The 18,789-nt window shown below is 40.8% G+C and overlaps 1 protein-coding gene across 2 annotated transcripts in view; it reads right to left on the bottom strand.

Annotated features, from left to right (window-relative positions):
• Positions 1-2,254: 2,254 nt before the first annotated feature.
• Positions 2,255-18,789, bottom strand: part of tmem38b (transmembrane protein 38B) — a 61,715-nt gene continuing 45,180 nt past the window's right edge. Inside the window, exons 1-6 of one of the 2 annotated variants that reach the window (XM_061800903.1) lie at positions 11,420-11,873; positions 6,238-6,394; positions 5,044-5,228; positions 4,811-4,898; positions 4,296-4,413; positions 2,255-2,817 (exon numbers count right to left, since the gene is read on the bottom strand). In XM_061800903.1, coding sequence (XP_061656887.1) covers positions 2,590-2,817; positions 4,296-4,413; positions 4,811-4,898; positions 5,044-5,228; positions 6,238-6,394; positions 11,420-11,531 — 888 coding nt within the window. In that variant the 5' untranslated portion in view covers positions 11,532-11,873 and the 3' untranslated portion in view covers positions 2,255-2,589. Of the gene's footprint in view, positions 2,818-4,295; positions 4,414-4,810; positions 4,899-5,043; positions 5,229-6,237; positions 6,395-11,419; positions 11,874-18,789 lie in introns of those variants that run through there. The other variant, XM_061800905.1, reaches the window with a different exon arrangement.

The following is an 18,789-nucleotide window of genomic DNA, read 5'->3' as shown; positions in this document are numbered from 1 at the left end:
GCTCTTGTAATCATCATGGCCACTCTTTTGAAGAAAAGCAATAGTCCTGAACTAAAATGAGGACAAGTAGTGATAGAGGAACACGACTGAATTCTGCCAGTCACAATACATCGCAGTCATTGATAGATGATCAAAGTTACATTACAGTGTTGCACAAGTCACAGGTAAAAATTGTGCAAACATATATATGCGTTCATTTGAGATGACACGCTGTGGCGACCCCGAAAGGGACAAGCCGAAAGAAACTTACCTATACTATATAATATGTGAGGAATGGAAACTTTCCTACAAAAATGTTTATAATTGCTTGTAGATGTCATAAGATGCCAGCAGAGCATGAGATGAATCCTGCATAATGCACATCAACAGTTTGGTACAAGATGGCACAAAGCTATTTCTTTTAAAATTAGACGTGCTTTATTTGAGCTAAAACACAAAAACAGCAAATAGGTGATACCCAAAATATGAATACAGGGATGAACATCCATCCATTTTCTGTCACTTAACCTCACGAGGGTCACAGGGAGTGCTAGACCCTATCCCAGCTGTCAACGGGCAGGTGGCAGGGCAAACCCTGAACTGGTTGCCAGCCAATTGCAGGGCACAGGTAAACAAACAACCATTTGCACTCACAATCACACCTAGGGGCAATTTTAAGTGTCCAATTAATGTTGCGGGTCCGGGATTGAACCAAGGACCTCAGAACTGTAAGGCCAACGCTTTACCAGCTAATCCACCGTGCTGCTGTGGTTAAGCACTTACAATAAATAAACATTTATTAGCAGTCAGCTAAAACCTCCAGGACGAATTAGCCTTTAAAATGGAAATGGGCACAACAACCCTGAAATTGTCAAGTATAGACAATACCGCAGACTTCCTGTTTTTTATGGAGTCGTTAAACTTCACCACTATGTTCCGCCCTCACACAAGGACGAAATTCAAATGTTTCATTGTTTAGTGTTTCCCCTGTTTTTTTTTTTTTTGTTTTTTTTTGTGTGTGTGAATGAGGTTCCTATTTGCTAGGCATTGTCCAAATTTCTAGGACCATCTTTGAAGGACCCCCTGCAAATGTCCGAAACAACCCCAAATCGAAGGCTTCAAGCCAAAATAGCAGACTGACTGTGCGTTTTCATGTTTTATGACATGCCATCACACTCAGCTGCTGTGCGCTGCCCGCACGCTAGGAAGAGACGTGCACTTGCGGTTTGAAGTGCAAAGGCAGGTGCATCATTTCTAGTTTCATCATCTTTGCTTGTCTTTCGCTTTTCTTCATTTGGTTTCATTGCAGGAATCGCACTGCACCAGGTGCTGATGTTACACTGACGCAACCTTTCATTCGATGCTGGAGTTTATGCATGCCCATCAGCACTGCTGTAGTACGCGCTCCGGCATTTTATGTATTCACGACAGTACAGCAGGTTACACCGATACAACTGTCAAGTTGTGTGATACTACTCCCAGGACACAAAATTAGTTGCCCCTGCTCCATAACGAGATCCAATGCTATATATTTAAATAAAGTATGTATGCATGTACAGTACACTATACAAACACACACGTACCACTTGCTATATTGTAGTTTACACTTTGTGGTCCTGTTAAATCATGTTTTCGTTTCTTTTTTCAAATAAGTTTTACTATTTTATTGTTTATATATATTTTATGGGCGGCACGGTGGCGCGGCAGGAAAGCGTTAGCCTGACAATTCTGAGGTCACGCGTTCAATCCCGGCCCCGCCTGTGTGGAGTTAGCATATTTTCCCCGTCCCTGCGTGGGTTTTCTCCGGGCACTCCAGTTTACTCCCACGTCCCAAAAACATGCAACATTGATTGGACACTCTAAATTGCCCCTAGGTGTGATTGTGAGTGCGATTGTTGTCTGTCTCCATGTGCCCTGCAGTTGGCTGGCAACCAGTTCAGGGTGTACCCTACCTCCTGCCCATTGACAGCTGGGATCTGCTCCAGCACTCCCCACGACGATCGTGAGGATAAGTGGCAAAAATTGGATGGATGGAATATAATCATCATAGATAACGCCAGATGTAAGATCTGTTTAAAGTACAAATATAGAGATTCAAACGTTCCATAATCTTGATACCAGCAATCAATCAGATCAGGTCAAATGTGTGTTTCAATTGAAATTTAATTTCATCCCTGCGCTTACAATTCATTCATCAAAAAGCTTTTCACCATTTTCAAAAGTGCAATGATCTTTTTTAAAATAAATTACAATATAGAATATAATTTTTATAGAATAGAAAATACAATCATACCCATTTGCAGTGTAGGAAAAATAGCATTTGCAGGAAGCGGGAGAAAACAAAAAAAGCCATTCAGGTGCTCAGCATTGATCCCAAAACCCAGAGAATAATACATAATTTCTCAATGTACAATAATAAATACATCACTTTGAAATTAAGACAGATTTTGCTGCAAGTGTGCAACGGGCTGATAACGTCACAGTACCTCAGGGATGGTCTGAGAGCGCCAAAACAAGGTGGAGGCTTGATTGGAGTTAGCTTAAGAAATACATTCCACCAAGGCAACCAAGTTCACGAACGTTTCTGACGGCTCAACGGAGAAGGCTTCGTCACTCGCTCTTCTTCGCTGCCGTGTTTTTGGCTTGGGGGGACCCGCTCGACGACCCGTTGGCGGGAGCCTCGGGCGGCACTTTGGTCGGCGCGCTCGTGGCGCCGTTATTTGTTGGCCCGGCGGTGATGGCGGCGTACGGGGAGAAGCCGGCGAAGAGTGTCTTGTGGAGCACCGACTCGATGGGTGCGAAAGGCGACGTCGCGGAGCCCGTCAGCATCATCCTCGTCTTGAAGATAAATTGTAAATTGTTCAATTAAACATTGCGCCGCGTGAATGAGTCAACAGTGAAGAAGTGTTTTGAATAAAATGAGAGGATATTCTAGAGCCTCTCTCTGGCACAATAAATACATGTTTAGGTTTGTCCAGCACTCCTCAACATAATCTTAAAACGCTACACACAATTAAAACACCACTGTTGGATCTTTTTACACGGAGCAGAAATATTTGTTTCGACGCCAGAGTCAATATATTCTGAAAATATTTAATGTCCCTTTTCATATGTCAAATGAAGAGTTTGCATTTGTAATTTGTAATGTAAGTTTTTTTTTAAGGATCTGCTGAAGCCTGCATTCATGTGTGCAACTGGCCAAAAGGTTAACATAATGTACACATAATTCATGCAGTACCGCAATTTTTGGCCTATAAACCGTGACATTTTTCACACGCTTTCAATCCTGTGGTTTATGCGGCGATGCGGACAATTTGTGCATTCTTTCTAACAACCATAAGGGGGCACTCCAGTGGAAAAGGTAAGAGTGAGACCGGTGGAAAATATGTGCTGAGGAAGTGACTTTTACCGATCCGGCCCGGTTAGCGCTGCACTAGCGTGTTACTGCCGTGTCTCAGTGACTTTTCCAGTATGTTTTTTTTTTAAACCTGCCCTGCTAGCACCGCACTAGCCTTAGCGTTGAAGCGGCAGCATACGGCGCTAGTGTTAGGGCGGCAAGTGGCGCTAGCGTTAAACTCTGTGAACCGTCTTTGTAAATATCTCGTGTTTCAATGTGGGTGGGCACTTGCAGTTTATACACAGCTGCGGCGTATGTATGTACCAAATGGTATTTCCTTTACAAATGTACTGGGTGAAGCTTATAACCAGGTGCGCTCCGGAGGCCGGGAATTATGGTATTTGCTTCTCATCAGTGGATAGAGCAAGTGAGAAGCGCATTATTACAAAGTGAAAAGAAAAAAATAAACAGCAGGACAGCCAGTAAATTCAATCTTACAAAAAGCCTCGCCGTACATTTGTGATGGATCGGAGGTGAAAGGCGCTGTCAGGTTTCCCGGAGAAGCTTTGGATGATGCAAGGCTACGAAAATGATGCAAAAGCGGCCGCCCATGGGGTAACACAGAGCCAGCAACGCCGGGCCGGGCCAGGTCAGATGGAAAGGTTCCAAGGATTATGGGGAAAATGACAACCGAAGATTGGGGCCCAAAATTTTTGTCTGGTTTCCTCCCACATTCCATAAACATGGAACATTAATTGGACACTCTAAATTGTCCCTTGGTGTGATTGTGACTGCGACTGTTGTCTGTTTCCATGTGCCCTGCGATTATCTGGCAAAGTTCAGGTTGTACCTCGTCTCCTTCCCGATGACAGCTGGGATTGGCACCAGCACTCATGTGACCCTCGTGAGGATAAGCGACTCAGAAAATGGATAGATGGATAGTTAGAAAAAGACCACAAACACTCCAGTTGTGACTAACCTTGTTGACTACAGTGAAGGTGGTGTAGATGAGCATCAGGTGGTGCGTGTGGACCGGCAGGTAGTGAGTCTGCTGCAGAGCGAACACCACCGCCCCGATCAGCGTCACCTTGGTGGGGCTTGAACACATGCACACAAGTATAATCCATGATTTGACCTTTAGAAATGTGATTGATAGTTGACTCATCGTATCTTGAAGCAAGTCAGAACATTTCAGAGCATTTGGAGAGTTGCTCATATGTACATGAAAGACTGTAAATAAATGAACAAAAATTGTAGAAATTAATATTAGCTATTCATTTTTTAAAAATACAAAATTGATACTTTTTTAAACATGTAAAGTCAAAATACTCAATTGGAAATAAATTTAAAAAAACAATGTTTGGAAAAAAATAATTATTCAAAATTGAGGAAAAAAAATTACAAATCATGCAAAATAATTAACAACCCCCCAAAAAAAACAGTTCTGTAGAAGAAAGCATAACCTGCTGTGAGGACCAAAGTGCTGAAACTCACTAGGACATTTTGAGGAGCTCGTTGGTTTCCGGTTTCCACACGCCACGGACAAGCTGCTCAAAGTTACTAATCAGACCTCCTCCAGCTCCTGGTTGGACACAAATGTCAGGCACGGTTGTGTTATGAGCTTACATTCCTCATAACATTCCATGTGTCATGATGCTGTATTTGAAAGTGAATCTATTACAGTGCTTCTATTCATGTTTAGATTTACTTTGAAGTTCCTTGACTACCTCTGGCCCAGCCGATGGCGATCATGACCAGCAAGCCGTCCTTGTATTTGCCGCGCGCCTGCGTGACCCCACCCAGCACCTTCCACGTGCGTGTCACTTCCTTCATTCCCGACAGAACCAAGCGCAGAGGGGGGAGGGCCGCCCAGCCGTACACCAGGTCCAGGGGGCAGTAGAACACCAGGTACCTGTGGGTACAGACAATGGTGATAGTACCGTCTGTTTCCACGCGAGGGCAGTGCTGATCCGTAAAGTCAAATTCACCTGCTCAGCCAGGCAGAATACTCTTTGTGATGCACTTAAAAATATATATATTTAAAGGGGGATATATGTGTAATTGACTTTTTAAAAACATAATACAATTATTGTGTTTGCATACAAATCATTGGATCTCTGTCTCACAGAACTAATATGAATTTTATATAAAACAAAATGCATTTGAAAAAAAGTGTTTTCTGTGTTTTTTCCATGTGAGAATTTGGGGGGGGGGGGAGATTGGTGTTCGTTTATCAGACTTTTTTTTTCCCCAAATCAAGATAGTGCTTCGCGTGTTTAAGGCTTTTATTAATCTGCATCTATTTTTTATTTACAAGAATCCACATTTGAATAAAATGTTTCAGAATTTTTTAAATGAAATAAAACATTGGAGGTGTACAATAGCAAGTCTGATCAAGTTAAAAACACAGTGTAACTTGTTTTTTCCAGACGGAAGAAAGTAATTAAAATAATGTAATAACAATTTTCATTGTCTGAGAAAATGTTAATTACATAAAAGCTTTTTAAAATTAAACAAAGTATTAAAACGGCCCCTTAGTTATTTGAAAAAAAAAGGTAAAAAATTCAATATGAAATTTTCTTCAGGCTGCATACGACTTCATTTACCTTCAAACATAATGTTCAGTGCAGTATTTATGAACAAAAGTGCAACTCCATGTGTAACCAGAAGGGGGAGGCAGTCTTCAAAGTTTAATGACGAAAGCTAACCATGTAACCTTTTTCTGAAGTATCAAGTCAGCGTGACACATTTCATGCTTCTTTCACAGGAAATTGGAAAATTATAAATACCCGTAAGAATCGACAACATGATCATTGTTGGCCATTTTCATAGTTTTACGTCTTTTTTATCCACAATTTAGGAAAAAAATTATCTGGTTTCTTGTAACTTTGGAGAGTTTCCTGTAGTTTAAGTTAGTTTACCAGAGGATCGAGGCAAGCAGCACACCGCTGCCGTTGGACAGCGGCGCCACGGGCGGTTCGGCCAGCATGATGCCGGACAGCACGGCGCCGCCGAAGCAGTACAGCATGGAGCTGAACCAGCAGGCCAACGGGCTCACGCGGGAAACTTCCAGAGCTCCTGCGAGGAAAAGTAGAACAGTACACTGCAGTATTAACTACAGTGATGCTCATAAACACACCGTACAGTGAAGTCTGGATGAATGGATGAGGGATCAAAGTGCACGGCTGATTGCCTGCAGTTCCTCAAAACTGCCTCCTGTAGCAAACACTGAATGCCCTTTTCTCCAATTTGAAACCCTTCAAATGTCATTTAACAGAACATCTTGTGACTGTCTGAATAACAACATTCATCACTGCAGCATCCTAAAATAGCAAATGGTAGAATTTTAAATATATATATTATATATATATATATATATATATATATATATATTAAAAATGTACTTTTGCAATAATGTAGTCTTCAATAGGTTACAAACAAGTGCGAAGCAGCCTGAGGCCCTGGGATTAAGAATCATTGGCCTACAGAAGATTTAGAGTACATTGTACAGTATGAGGAACATGTGTGACTTTAAAACAAGTTTTTACTGAAGAATTTAGAACAAAGAAAACACTCTCATCCAATTATTTACAGAAATTAAAAAAAAAAATTCAAGATTTTAAAGTGTTGCTAGCAGTCCATAAATCAATTTAAAAGGTACTTTACACAGACACAGGTGTTATTTTTAAACAGAATAATGTGTGTATATATATATATTTCTCAACTACTATGAAAGTGGTGACAACTTTGTAACAGTAGCAAGCATTGCGTTAAACCATTCAGTCCCGGCTCCACCTGACTGGAGCACTTGCCTCGCCCTTTAGATAATCTGGGGGATTAACCAGAGATTAAAGAGTGCAAGAGAACTGGTGGTAACCTTGGAAGAACTCCACCTCCAGATCATCCAAACACTTCAGTTTTATTGTCTGACATGATTTTTTGCGATCTTTCAACCACAAACATTTATAAAGGCAAAAGTCATAAATGAGATATTTTCATTTTCCTGCTTTGTAAAGGTCTACAGCTCATTTGGTTATTAGTTGTGGATTAGAAGTACAACAATTCATCAATTGTTTATCAAAAATTAATCAATTATCAAATCAAAGGACAACTTTCCATAATCCAATAATATTTGAGACATGATGTTAAAATTGTCCAAACACTCAGAATTTCAGACACTCAATCGAAAATATACTATTCTATTAAAGTAAGTGCTCCTCAAGTACACACAATGCTTTCATTCGTTTGGGATTTTCTATTTTCACAATATTACATGATTCATACATATGGGTGGGAGGCAAACTTCATGCAAGCTATTCAACCCCTATCCTCTCTCCCAATGCTGATATCTTGACTTTAACGTTTTTACCACACCCTTCAGTTGCAATCAACATAAAGTGAACACTTATCGCTGTGCATTTTTAACCCGAAGAAACGCTTCACTGCATTAACATTTAAACTGCCTCCTCTCCCCCTCCCGCAACCGACCTGTATCCTCTCAACTAAAGCCAATATCGACAAAGTCATTGTAAAGTAAACTCTAGTGAAAGAACTTTGGCAGAAAACAAGCTAGCTAAATAGTGGCTGGGGGGGTTTATTTACAGTACTTTAGTACTTAACGGCAGATGGGGGAGAAGCCTTCACACTTACTGGTACATTACAATGTATGTCAAGCAATTCCCGGCCTACAGAGCGCACCTGCTTATAAGCCTCACCCAGTACATTTGTAAAGGAAATACCATTTGGTACATACATAAACTGCACGTGTGTAAAAGCCGCAAGTGCCCACATTGAAACAGGAGATATAAACAAAGACTGTACACAGAAAGAGTTTTCAAAGTTTTAATACCTTAGCTTACCTTAACATAGCAACAACAGGTTAGCACAAATAGGGCTGTTAAAAAAAAAAAAACATACTGGAAAAAAAACAAACAAAAAAAAAAAACCAGCCGCGGCAGCTACACAGTAGCAACATGGTAGTACAGCACTGACTGGGCTGAAAAAAAAACCATACCTAAGTCACTGAGATGTGGCAGTAACACAGCAGCAACACATTAGCACGGCACTAACGCAAGCGCAGCGCTAACACTAGCACTGCGCTAACAGGGCCGTTTAAAAAAAAAAAAAAAAAAAAAAAAAATCACTGAGACACGGCAGTAACACAGCAGCAACACACTAGCACAGCGCTAACAGGGCCAGGTAAAAAAAAAAAAAAAAAAAACATACCGGTAAAACCCTCAGCACATATATTCCACTGGTCTCACTCTTACCTTTTCCGCTCGAGTGCCCTCTTGCGGCCGTTAGAAAAAATGCACAAATTAGCTGCATCACCGATAAGCCCCAGGGTTGAAAGCGTGTGAAAAAAGTCGCAGTTTATAGGCCGTAAATTACGATACTATGGAAAAAAAATGTAGAAATGGTGAGAACAGGCTAAATTGACATCAAGAAGAATGTGATAATACATCAGAATCGTCCGCAACATTGATCATTTCTATATCCTAACGTAAGATCATTTAATACTAAGCAAGGAACTTATTTAGGACATGGAAGAAGACGCCACACTTTAGCATCTGTCCATGTATCTTCAAATTTACATAATTAGACCCACGAGCTAAGAGTTACAGTTAAAGGAGGTGCCTTAAGGGAGTCGTCAAGTTGTCTGGAATTTATAAACAGACCATTAAAATGGATGCGCTCAACACTGCGGAGTGATCACATCCCAGAGTCTACTGGAACGTTATGAAAACACCGTACAAAAACAAAATAACTTATGAAAGAGCGCAGCTTCTTTCGCCTGTAGGCGGGAAATCCGCGATTACAACAACTGAGCTGTCGCTTTGAAATGGAATAGGCTATTGCTAAACCCTGGAACTCTCTCCCCTTTGTCACTGTGTGACTCGACAACATTGTAATTCTGTTTGGAAAGAGAAATAGGTCATTATTGTACGATCAGTTAATATTAATACATTTTCCATAGCTTTTTACGAACGGAAGTCAGAGGGCCGCGCTCCGCTCAATGTTACATAAAATACGTCATCTCTGCCTTGGCTCAATAAAGGTCGGTACATTGCATTAGAGGGATTGTCACTATTTGGAGAAAGGTTGATTTGGTCCGCGGGGAGTCACTCAAAGTGTGTGCGCTGAAAACGAGGGAGGACCGAACATAGGAAAGAGAGATGAAGTGAGGAATTGCTGATGACATTCCTTTCCTTTTTGGGAACAAAAAAAGGTGTCTTCTTGAGGGTTGACTTCAGGTTTTATTCCAGTGGAAATACACGACGCACGCATTTTGGCTTGCGTTGCGTTCGCGAACTTCCCTCATCAGCGCGTTTCCACATGTGCATTGAGATGCTCACAGTGGGGTGCCATGAACAAAGGGTGAAAAGGTCACAGGCGCTGGGATTCTTGATGAGGCATGTTCCAAAATAGACCACGCAAACCTGACAACAATGTGTGCAGTTGACGTCCACCTGTTCTTTGCACCATTATCACTTCGATATAATGTCAACGGGGAGGCGCATGCTTGCATTTTTACACAGGGACACTTCTTGTTGCTGTCCAGTGAAAAGCATGTACTGCGAATAGATGTTTCTAATTTAAAAAGAAAAAAAACTTTTCAGTGCACACTGTTCTATTATGTCTCTTGCGTTAACTGGATTAACTTGTTCTCAACTGGGAGACACAAGTGTATTTTACGCTCGTCAGTATTTCATAACCCATGACAGTCAGCGTTTGCTAGCTGAAAATAGCCGTAGCTACATCAAAGTACTCCTGACCTGAACCCAATTGAGAAGTTGTGGGCAGTTCCTAAACTGGAGATACTGCAGTGAAGAAAAACAGTACACCAATCGGAACATTGTCAGGGAGGGTGCAGTATCTGCTGCACATAAACTGAATCCACCACAAATTAAGAAATGGACAGAATCCAGAGACAGAAGGCTTCTCATACTTATCTAAAAGAAGAGAGGCTATATTGGTAGCGTTGATATTGAACGATCTAACATTAATGAGGACAAAATGGCTGCAATTTAACAAAGAGTGAAAATTTTAAGGGGGTCTGAATGCCTTCTGTACCAACTGCCTGTGCCCCATACGGGCTGGTGAACAGTTTGGGGTGTACACCACTTCTGGCCCAAAGATATCGAGGATAGGCTTCAGCACGCCCGCATCGCTAGTGAGGATAAGATGTACAGAAGGTGAAGTTTTGGTTGTTACCCCTAAAAACTCTGATTTTAATTGCTACTCGAGAGTCATATTCACTTTGTAAACTTTTGATTACATCATCTTTTTGAAAATCATTTGTTGACTTAAGTGCTTCTTCGTCAAATGACATAGAGACACGGGTCTCTTTTGGCAACTTCAAACCAGCCAATTACCTGCGAGGCTGGATAGCAAGCAATGTTTTGTTTTCTGATAAATAGAGCATTTTTAAGTTCTTACGGATGTGAACCAATCCGTCTGATTTAGCATTTGAGACTGTATGCACCGAAGATGTGTTTGTAGTGTGCATAAATAGGTGTTTTTAAGATTCCCCAGGAACAAAAAAAGAAGAATTTTTGTTGGATTACTTTTTTTTTTTTTGGCGGCGAGGGGTATCTTTCAGGAAAGGCTGATTATTATTCAAATATTATTTTCAGTGACCTTGCCCGAAGATTGCTGGGATAGGCCCTAGCGCTCCAGCGACTTGTCAGGATAAGCGGCTTGGAAAATGGATGGATGGATTTTCCAGCGTTATGGGGAGTTTCACATAGTTACTTCCCGATCAGTGTTTTAGTTCAAATGTTGATTGTGTGTAAATAACGTCATTAACCAGAGTTGTATGGTGTTTAAAGTCTCGAAAAGTGTTGTAAAGTTGTCCTTGGATCAGAATTGCATATTGTTGTCATATATTACTATTTTCTAAAAACACTAGCATAATGGCTACCAAGGGGATTATAATGAGAGTCTGGATCCGTTAATTTGTTAGAAAAATTCATACAAAAGTACTTTTGTTTTGAGAAAAGCATTTGAGTAACACGGTTCGGGCTTTCCAAACGGCGAACTAGTCGAACAAGTGGAATTATTGTTTGTTTGGGGTTGAAAGATAAGAACACCTTTTCTTACCTGGCTGTTCCCTCAGAGCCATGACAGACACGACGTAGTGAGCCATGTCAAAGTAGGGAAACATGGATAAGTTGGCCAGTCCGTGGGATAGCTCGTCCAGAGAATCCATCATTCGCCAATAAAGTTCAATAACTTATGTTTTCTTGTTCTTTGTTTGTTTGGTTTTTTGTTTTTTTTTTCAAGGCACCGTTCCAACTCGAAGCATCCAAGTGAGCGCCTTAGCTTGAACAGAGATGTACTTCCGGCATGGCGTGAATACAAAAATAAGGCAAAGTTAGTCTCAGGCCAGCTACAAAATTGAAGTACGGAGGCCGCCTTTGGTCACCGGGCAACAGGTCAGCTCGAACCCGTGGCGGCCATCCCCTGGCTGCGGATGTTTAACGGCGCTGTCATCGTCACATAGACGGAATTCTTGCTCCGTCTTCCGCCATGGTAGCGATGCGGCTGGAGCAGCTTCAGCTTCATTGCGATTGGCTCACAGGTGGAGAGTTGAGCCAATCAAGTATCGGTAAGTGGCACGGAACCGCCCCTTCCCCCGTCCAGACCGCCACGCAGCACAATCCAATTGTTCAATGTTGTGTTGCAAAAATATTGTTACATGACATTGTTGTTATCTGGATGAATCCGAATCTCGCAAAAATTTGACTATTTCTTTAACGCTGCTGTCACCATCAACGGATGTTCCTCCATATGAGTTTTTTTTTCTTCTTACTAAAGACATCCAGCGGCATCTCTATGGGGGGGCGAGAATGGGGCAGTGCCCCTCTAATATTGTGGGTACCCCCCTCCATATAGTTACTGTGCAGAACTGCTCATGACCACTAACACACACTACACGCCAGCCGCATGGTGAAAACAAGCAATACAATTTAGTATAACAAAAACAAAAACTATGAGTTAAACTCAGCAACTACTATTATAGGGAAAGAAAAAACATTCTCTTCTCTTCTTCTTCTCTAATATTACGAGTGAAACGTAATTACATGCACAACATGCAACAAGGCACGCTGGGGATTCTGCGCCTACTTGTAAATGTTAAAACTGTGATTTGGATTGATGCAGAAGGCGTAAATTGTGCATGTTGCTCAAGTTCCAAATAGTAGAATAAAATCGAAATGGATTGGTCTAGAATTCTAGAACCGTCACCACGGCAAAAAGTGAGAGTCAGTCTGCACAAAAACTAAAGAAATGTAGAGAGAAAGAAGTGCGAGATTTGTAAAACCGGAACAGTTTAATTCTATCAAGTAATATGTTAGTATAGTTTAATGTGTGAAAATGTGATTGTGTCATGTGGTCGGCATTATGGCGATATCTACTGGTCACTCATGTGTTTTGAAAAAAATGGAAGTTTGGCGACTTTTAAAATTAAGAAATGAAAGTAAAGGTCATTCAAATACTCACTGAGCAGCAGAAAGTAATCCACTAAATATGTACAGTGTGTAATTAAAACTGCTGAATTGTATTTTATATTCACTATACCCAAGATTATAAATGGTACACACAGAATGTCATGTGCAGTTAATTTATTTAAATTTCAATAATATACTATGTACCTAATCTAGCGTTGAAAAAGAAAATTGTAATGTGTGTAAATCACCACTAACCGGCAGCAAACAACCGTACACATCAGATTTCTGTTGTCTTCGTCAGCAATTCCATTGAGGAGAATTCTGGGGACAATTTTCTGCCTAAAACTTCTGGCTGAAGGTCTTGGTAGGTATGTTACTAAATCTAGAAAAACAACCGCCATTTTTTTTTCTGTGTTGGAATTTTTTTACATAACCGACTATTATTACTATTCTTGTTTTATGAGAAGGACTATCCGAGATATTGTCGCTCACTGTCCTGTGGTCAATTGTTTTATTTATGAGGCTTGTATTTTAGTACACACGTTTTGGACTGGCGCACCACATCAAATGTACACAGAAGGTCAATACAATGAGTCTGCTCGTTGTTTTCGGCCTCAGGGACACGACATGCATGTGGGACATCATCCGCCTCCGGGTCTAGCCAGAATAAACTGTCACCCCCAGGACTACTCCAGACACACAAATACACACGCATATGAACTATGTAGACATACAAGCATCCTCAAGCAGGTGGTCTCCTGCCTCACACTGCGATGTACGTCATTATCGTGTTGTAAATGTTATTTTGGGCCTTGATTACATCCTTAATCAAATAATAACCTAACAACATTCTTTTTCCATACTTTGAAATCATGCTGGTGGCATACATCACCAATTGCATTGAATAATTACAAGAAGCAAGGAAGTTTTTTACATCACTTACCTTACTAACCCTACTCGCATATTATATTCCTGTTTATTTCATTTTTTTATATTATTAGAAATGCGACAAAACATATGTAGGTAACTATGCATGGTCACTTGTAGCTAAGCTGAATTCATGGACTACAGCTTTTTTTTTGCCCATAAATGTTGCTTATTTATATTTTAAAGTTATTTCAAATGCGCAACTGTGCATTTTATACATCCTTCCAGCATCTGTAACCCCCTTTGAAATTTTCCTTTAGGAACAAAAATCAAGTTGTGACTTGCTGGGGACCAGTTCAGGGTGTACCCGTCTCTCGCCCAAAGATAGATGACAGAGGCCCCAGCTCACCCATGACCCTAGTGAGCATAATTGGTGATGTAAGACACCAAACCTTAAAACACCTCAGTTTTGTCATTTGAGTGTCCAGAAAAGGTCCCCGTCACAGCTACTTCTGTTTGACCCAGTTTTGTATGGATGTATGGATTTTAAACCTAATAGTGGTAACCACATTTAAAGTAAAGTATCATGTAGTGTTGTTTTATTTATTTATTTTTTTTTTGCAATTTCACAATAACATCATCCAAAAAATGTTATTCTTTGATATTGTTCTTTTGCTCTAATTATCTAGCGATGGACCTTGAACCCCCCCCCCCACACACACACACACACACACGCACGCCAGAAGATGCCAAGCTGCTTTGCGAAAGGGGATGCAGAGGGAGCGTGTGTGCCAGAATCAAATGTATTTGCACTCGAGAGGAGGTACATTTTGCCGTCACGCTCAAGACAGACGTCGCTTTTAATCAAGGCTGACTTGAGCACTTGTCGTGCTGAGGAGGAATGCTGCTCTTGACTCCTTTCGCCTTTGAGCATAATTGCTACTGATTGGTGCCCCTCACTGTGTGTACTCACTGATGAGGAAAGACACACGTGTACACACACACACACACACACATTCTGCTGTCTCCCCAACAGAAGACAAGGGCTTGAGCATTCAAAACACTCATTATCTGCTCCACTACCTGTGGGGGAGGAGGAGGAGGCGGCTTGTTTGTTTAGTGTGTCTCTTTAAGAAGCAATTCCAGGTTTTGTTTCTCTCATCCTCTTTCTTTCCCACACTGATCTGGATAAGCTGGAGGGTGGGCAATGACCTTTGGGATTTTAGGCAGATAAATTGGTGTGTGGAAGAAAAAAAAAATTCCTGACACAATGCATCACAGGCATTCCTATGAGACATGCCGAGGCATGTTTGAGGAGACTAAGTAAACACATACACACACACACACACACACACACACATACAACCCCAGATATACTTTACCAGCTAATTTGATAACGCGGGTGTGCGTTAAGGTTCTTAACAAAGCTTTCAGTTAAGACACTGTTTACATGATGTTACTTTCAACTGAAAACGCTTCACTGATGTTCTTTTGCTCATTTATTCTCATTCTTGAAGACATCAGATATAAAAACACATGTCTCGTAATGGAAATTTTTTGAAAGTGGCAGTGTTATGAGTTACATGTACGGCATTAAAACAGTCATGCGTATGTTTATGTTGTTCACTAAAACTGACACCTACAGAAGAGTGCAGTGTGGAGTCTTAATGCAGACAAAATAGGGAAACTGCTGAGCCCATTTGAAATCTGTTGCTAACCAAAATAGGAATACCGAGTGAAGAAAATTAAAGGTGGAGAACTACCACAATTAATGCCTCCCTCCAATAAACTTACCTCTTTTCTCATATGAAAAAACATTGTTGGAATTCGTGTCTCATCAATCAGTCACGGGTATTATTTACACGTGGATGTTCATTTACCACTGACTCGAGATAAACTTCGTTGCTACTAAAATATTTAAGTGTCACGTGTTACTGAATACCATGTGCGCCATCAAAGAGGATCTTATGTTATGTGGTGACGGCGTCTTTAAAAACGATTAGCGTTCCAGTAAACTGACATGTGGTGGCTCCACAATGTTGTGTGCGCCGCATTCGTCCTGCTTCCATTCTTCACATTTATAATGAAGAAGTAAATATTTGAACACCCTGCTATATTGCAAGTTCTCCCACTTCGAAATCATGGAGGGGTCGTAGGTGCATGTCCACTATGAAAGAGATAATCTAAAAAGAAAAATTCACAAATCACAATGTATGATGTTTTTAATGATTTACCTGTGTGATACAGCTGCAAATAACTATTTCAACACCTGAGAAAACCAATGTTAATATTTGGTACACTCGCCTATGTTTGCAATTACAGAGGTCAAACGTTTCCTGTAGTTGTTCACCAGGTTTGCACACACTGAGGCAGGGATTTTGGCCCACTCCTCCACACAGATCTTCTCTAGATCAGACAGGTTTTTGGACTGTCGCTGAGAAACACTGAGTTTCAGCTCTCTCCCAAGATTTACGCTACTAATATCCTAACACAGGTGCATCTGATTCAGGAAAATACATGGAGTGGAGATGGACCTTTAAAGGTCTAAAAGGTCTTTGAGGGTCAAAATTCTAGTTGATTGACAGGTGTTCAAATACCTATTTGCAGGTGTATCAGACAAATCGTTAAAAAAATCATACATTGTGAGTTCTGGATTTTTCTTTTTAGATTATCTCTCTCACAGTGGACATGCACCTGCAATGAAAATTTCAGACCCCTCCATGATTTCTAAGTGGGAGAACTTGCAATATAGAAGGGCGTTCAAATACTTATTTTCCTCACTGTATCTGAAATTCTCCATAATGTTCCTTTTTATTGTTTGAAACTTCCTTTTCACTTAACACAAACGGAAATTTTAATAGGCGATCACTTTGTCCGAAGACACGCCTCCACTCTCTGCAGTTAAGTAAATGAAACCCGCTAACCACAAATTCCGGAAATACCAGCAACTGTTATACGATAATACACCGCCTCCTGTCTGAAGACAGCTGGGATAGGTTCCAGCACTCCCGCGACCCATGTGAGGATAAGTGGCTCAGATAATTGATGGATGGATGATGACGAGAGGCGGATTAGGTGGTCTAGTGTAAGAAATGGCTTTATTTTTATTTAGAAACTGTACAACTTTAAAGCAATACAACATTACGGGTTCCAGTGTACACTTATATATAATTTGGGGCCTTTAAAATGTATTTGAAATGTGACATCGGCCAAGTATGATACTTTTTTTTCCTCCCTTAGTTTTTGCACGGCAGTCTGTACTGTGATAGTTTTGAGAAATAGATACGGCACCTAAATAACTCTGGAACATCATCCCTGTTTTCACGAGGCCGTTGCCATGTAAACAAAGCCTTGACCCAACCTCTAAGCGCAGATGCGACACACATAGCAGGTTCAGAAACGAGGACAGCAACAGATTGTGACTTGATCTGGCTATCAATAGAGACAACATAGTAGTTCAAGCACGGAGAAAGTTGGGGGTCCAGATGCAGCGGGGTTGGGGGGTTAAAATAGATTTGATCAGTCAGGATCCTGTTCAAGGACGAGAGACCTGATAAAAGACAACAATTGATTCTATTCAGGCCTGCTGCAGCATCCCCTATAAAGCGCTTCCTAACGGGAAAGCAAATCAATTCATTCATCAATCCGATGTTGTCCGCGACCCATTGGTTAGATATTTTTCTTCCACTGTCACAAGTTGTTCCAATGTTTTTTTTCCACACTGAAACCACAAGTCAAAAAGCCTCTTCTTAAGTTACATGTTCTTCATTGGACCGTGACCAAACATGAAAACACATTTTCTTATAAATTTTTCGAGTGGTTTTTTTTTTTCATTTTAGCCAAAACATGATGAAAAAAATGGGGATTTAAAAAAATATATTTTATTGTATTTTGGGGGGATTTAAACGAACAAACACATTTCTCATTAGACAGTCACAACATATAAACACTGCAGATTTCTTCATAACTGTCCAACAAAATGTATGTGCAGCAAAATCCCACTATACATAAAGGATATTGAAAAACTGTGCGTAATAAACAACCCCTTGTTCATAATTTCCCATATTAATAGTTTGAACAGTAAATATGCCACCAAATATGATCCTCAAACTCTTCAAATGTATATAAAATTCTTCTTACAACGTTACCCTTAAAAATGGATTTTGAAAGCTACACTGGAAATGTGTATGTAATGTTTAGAATTGTTGGTCACCTTCATTTTCCGAATGATTAGTCTGCCATGTGGGAAAGTTAGTAAACTGTATTTTATCGCGTACGATTCACCCCCCACCCCACCCAACACAAGATAAAAGTTTAAATATTTGGGCCATGTTTAAATTGTTTCTGAAGTTGTCTTACAAACATACAAACTTTGGATATTCCAAATTGAAGCAAAATCTGTGCTCTGCTAAGAAAATATTTGGGGCAAAAAAAAACTTTATTACATGTAAAATTCATTGTATCGCATTTCCCAAGAGATTGACAGCTCTATTGTTTCATTATAGTCCCACATTTTCCACTTCATATCTGAATGCATTGCATTAGGCGTATATGCGTGTTTATACAGGAAAATGCTTTGACCCATTTTAGTTTCCTGATGTTTCCTTCTTTGTTCTCAAAAATGCTTCCAAAGCATTCCGATTTATACAAAAAAAAAAAAAAAAACTTGAATACTCCCAGCCAAGAGGGATTGAAAAGAAATGCAGAGATATGAGAGTCTGGGGGGAGTGTATTTGTTGGAAGAAAAGGGAAGAAGGGAGGGAGGGAAGGAAGGGGACGGTGCAGAATGCTGAATCAGCTCCCAGCGCACGATCTATTCCAGAGTGTCCCAGGGGGAATGGTTGTGCTCTCAAGGCTCTGCACTCTTTATAACTTGAGGGGGGGGGGGGGGGGGGGGGGGGTCAAGCGACAGAGGGGTCAAGTTACTGGGGTGGGGCCGCGTGACTGTTCATGGATCAAAGCATGAAGAAAACAAAGCTTGCTAAAATAATAAAACACTTAAAACCCCACTGACATCCCTGACATATTTTGATGATACGCAGATCACTTCTAACTGACAACAGACTCCCGACAGTATGTAGCGTAATCAGGAGGACCCATGCCAGGTGGGGGGGAAAGCTACTTTCTCCTCCCGCACGCGGCCAAACCACCTCC

This window comes from Syngnathoides biaculeatus, chromosome 17 (assembly GCF_019802595.1).
Source record: "Syngnathoides biaculeatus isolate LvHL_M chromosome 17, ASM1980259v1, whole genome shotgun sequence".
NCBI lineage: Eukaryota > Metazoa > Chordata > Actinopteri > Syngnathiformes > Syngnathidae > Syngnathoides > Syngnathoides biaculeatus.
The sequence above is the reverse complement of the archived record's forward strand: the minus strand, read 5'-3'. Positions and strand labels throughout refer to the sequence as shown.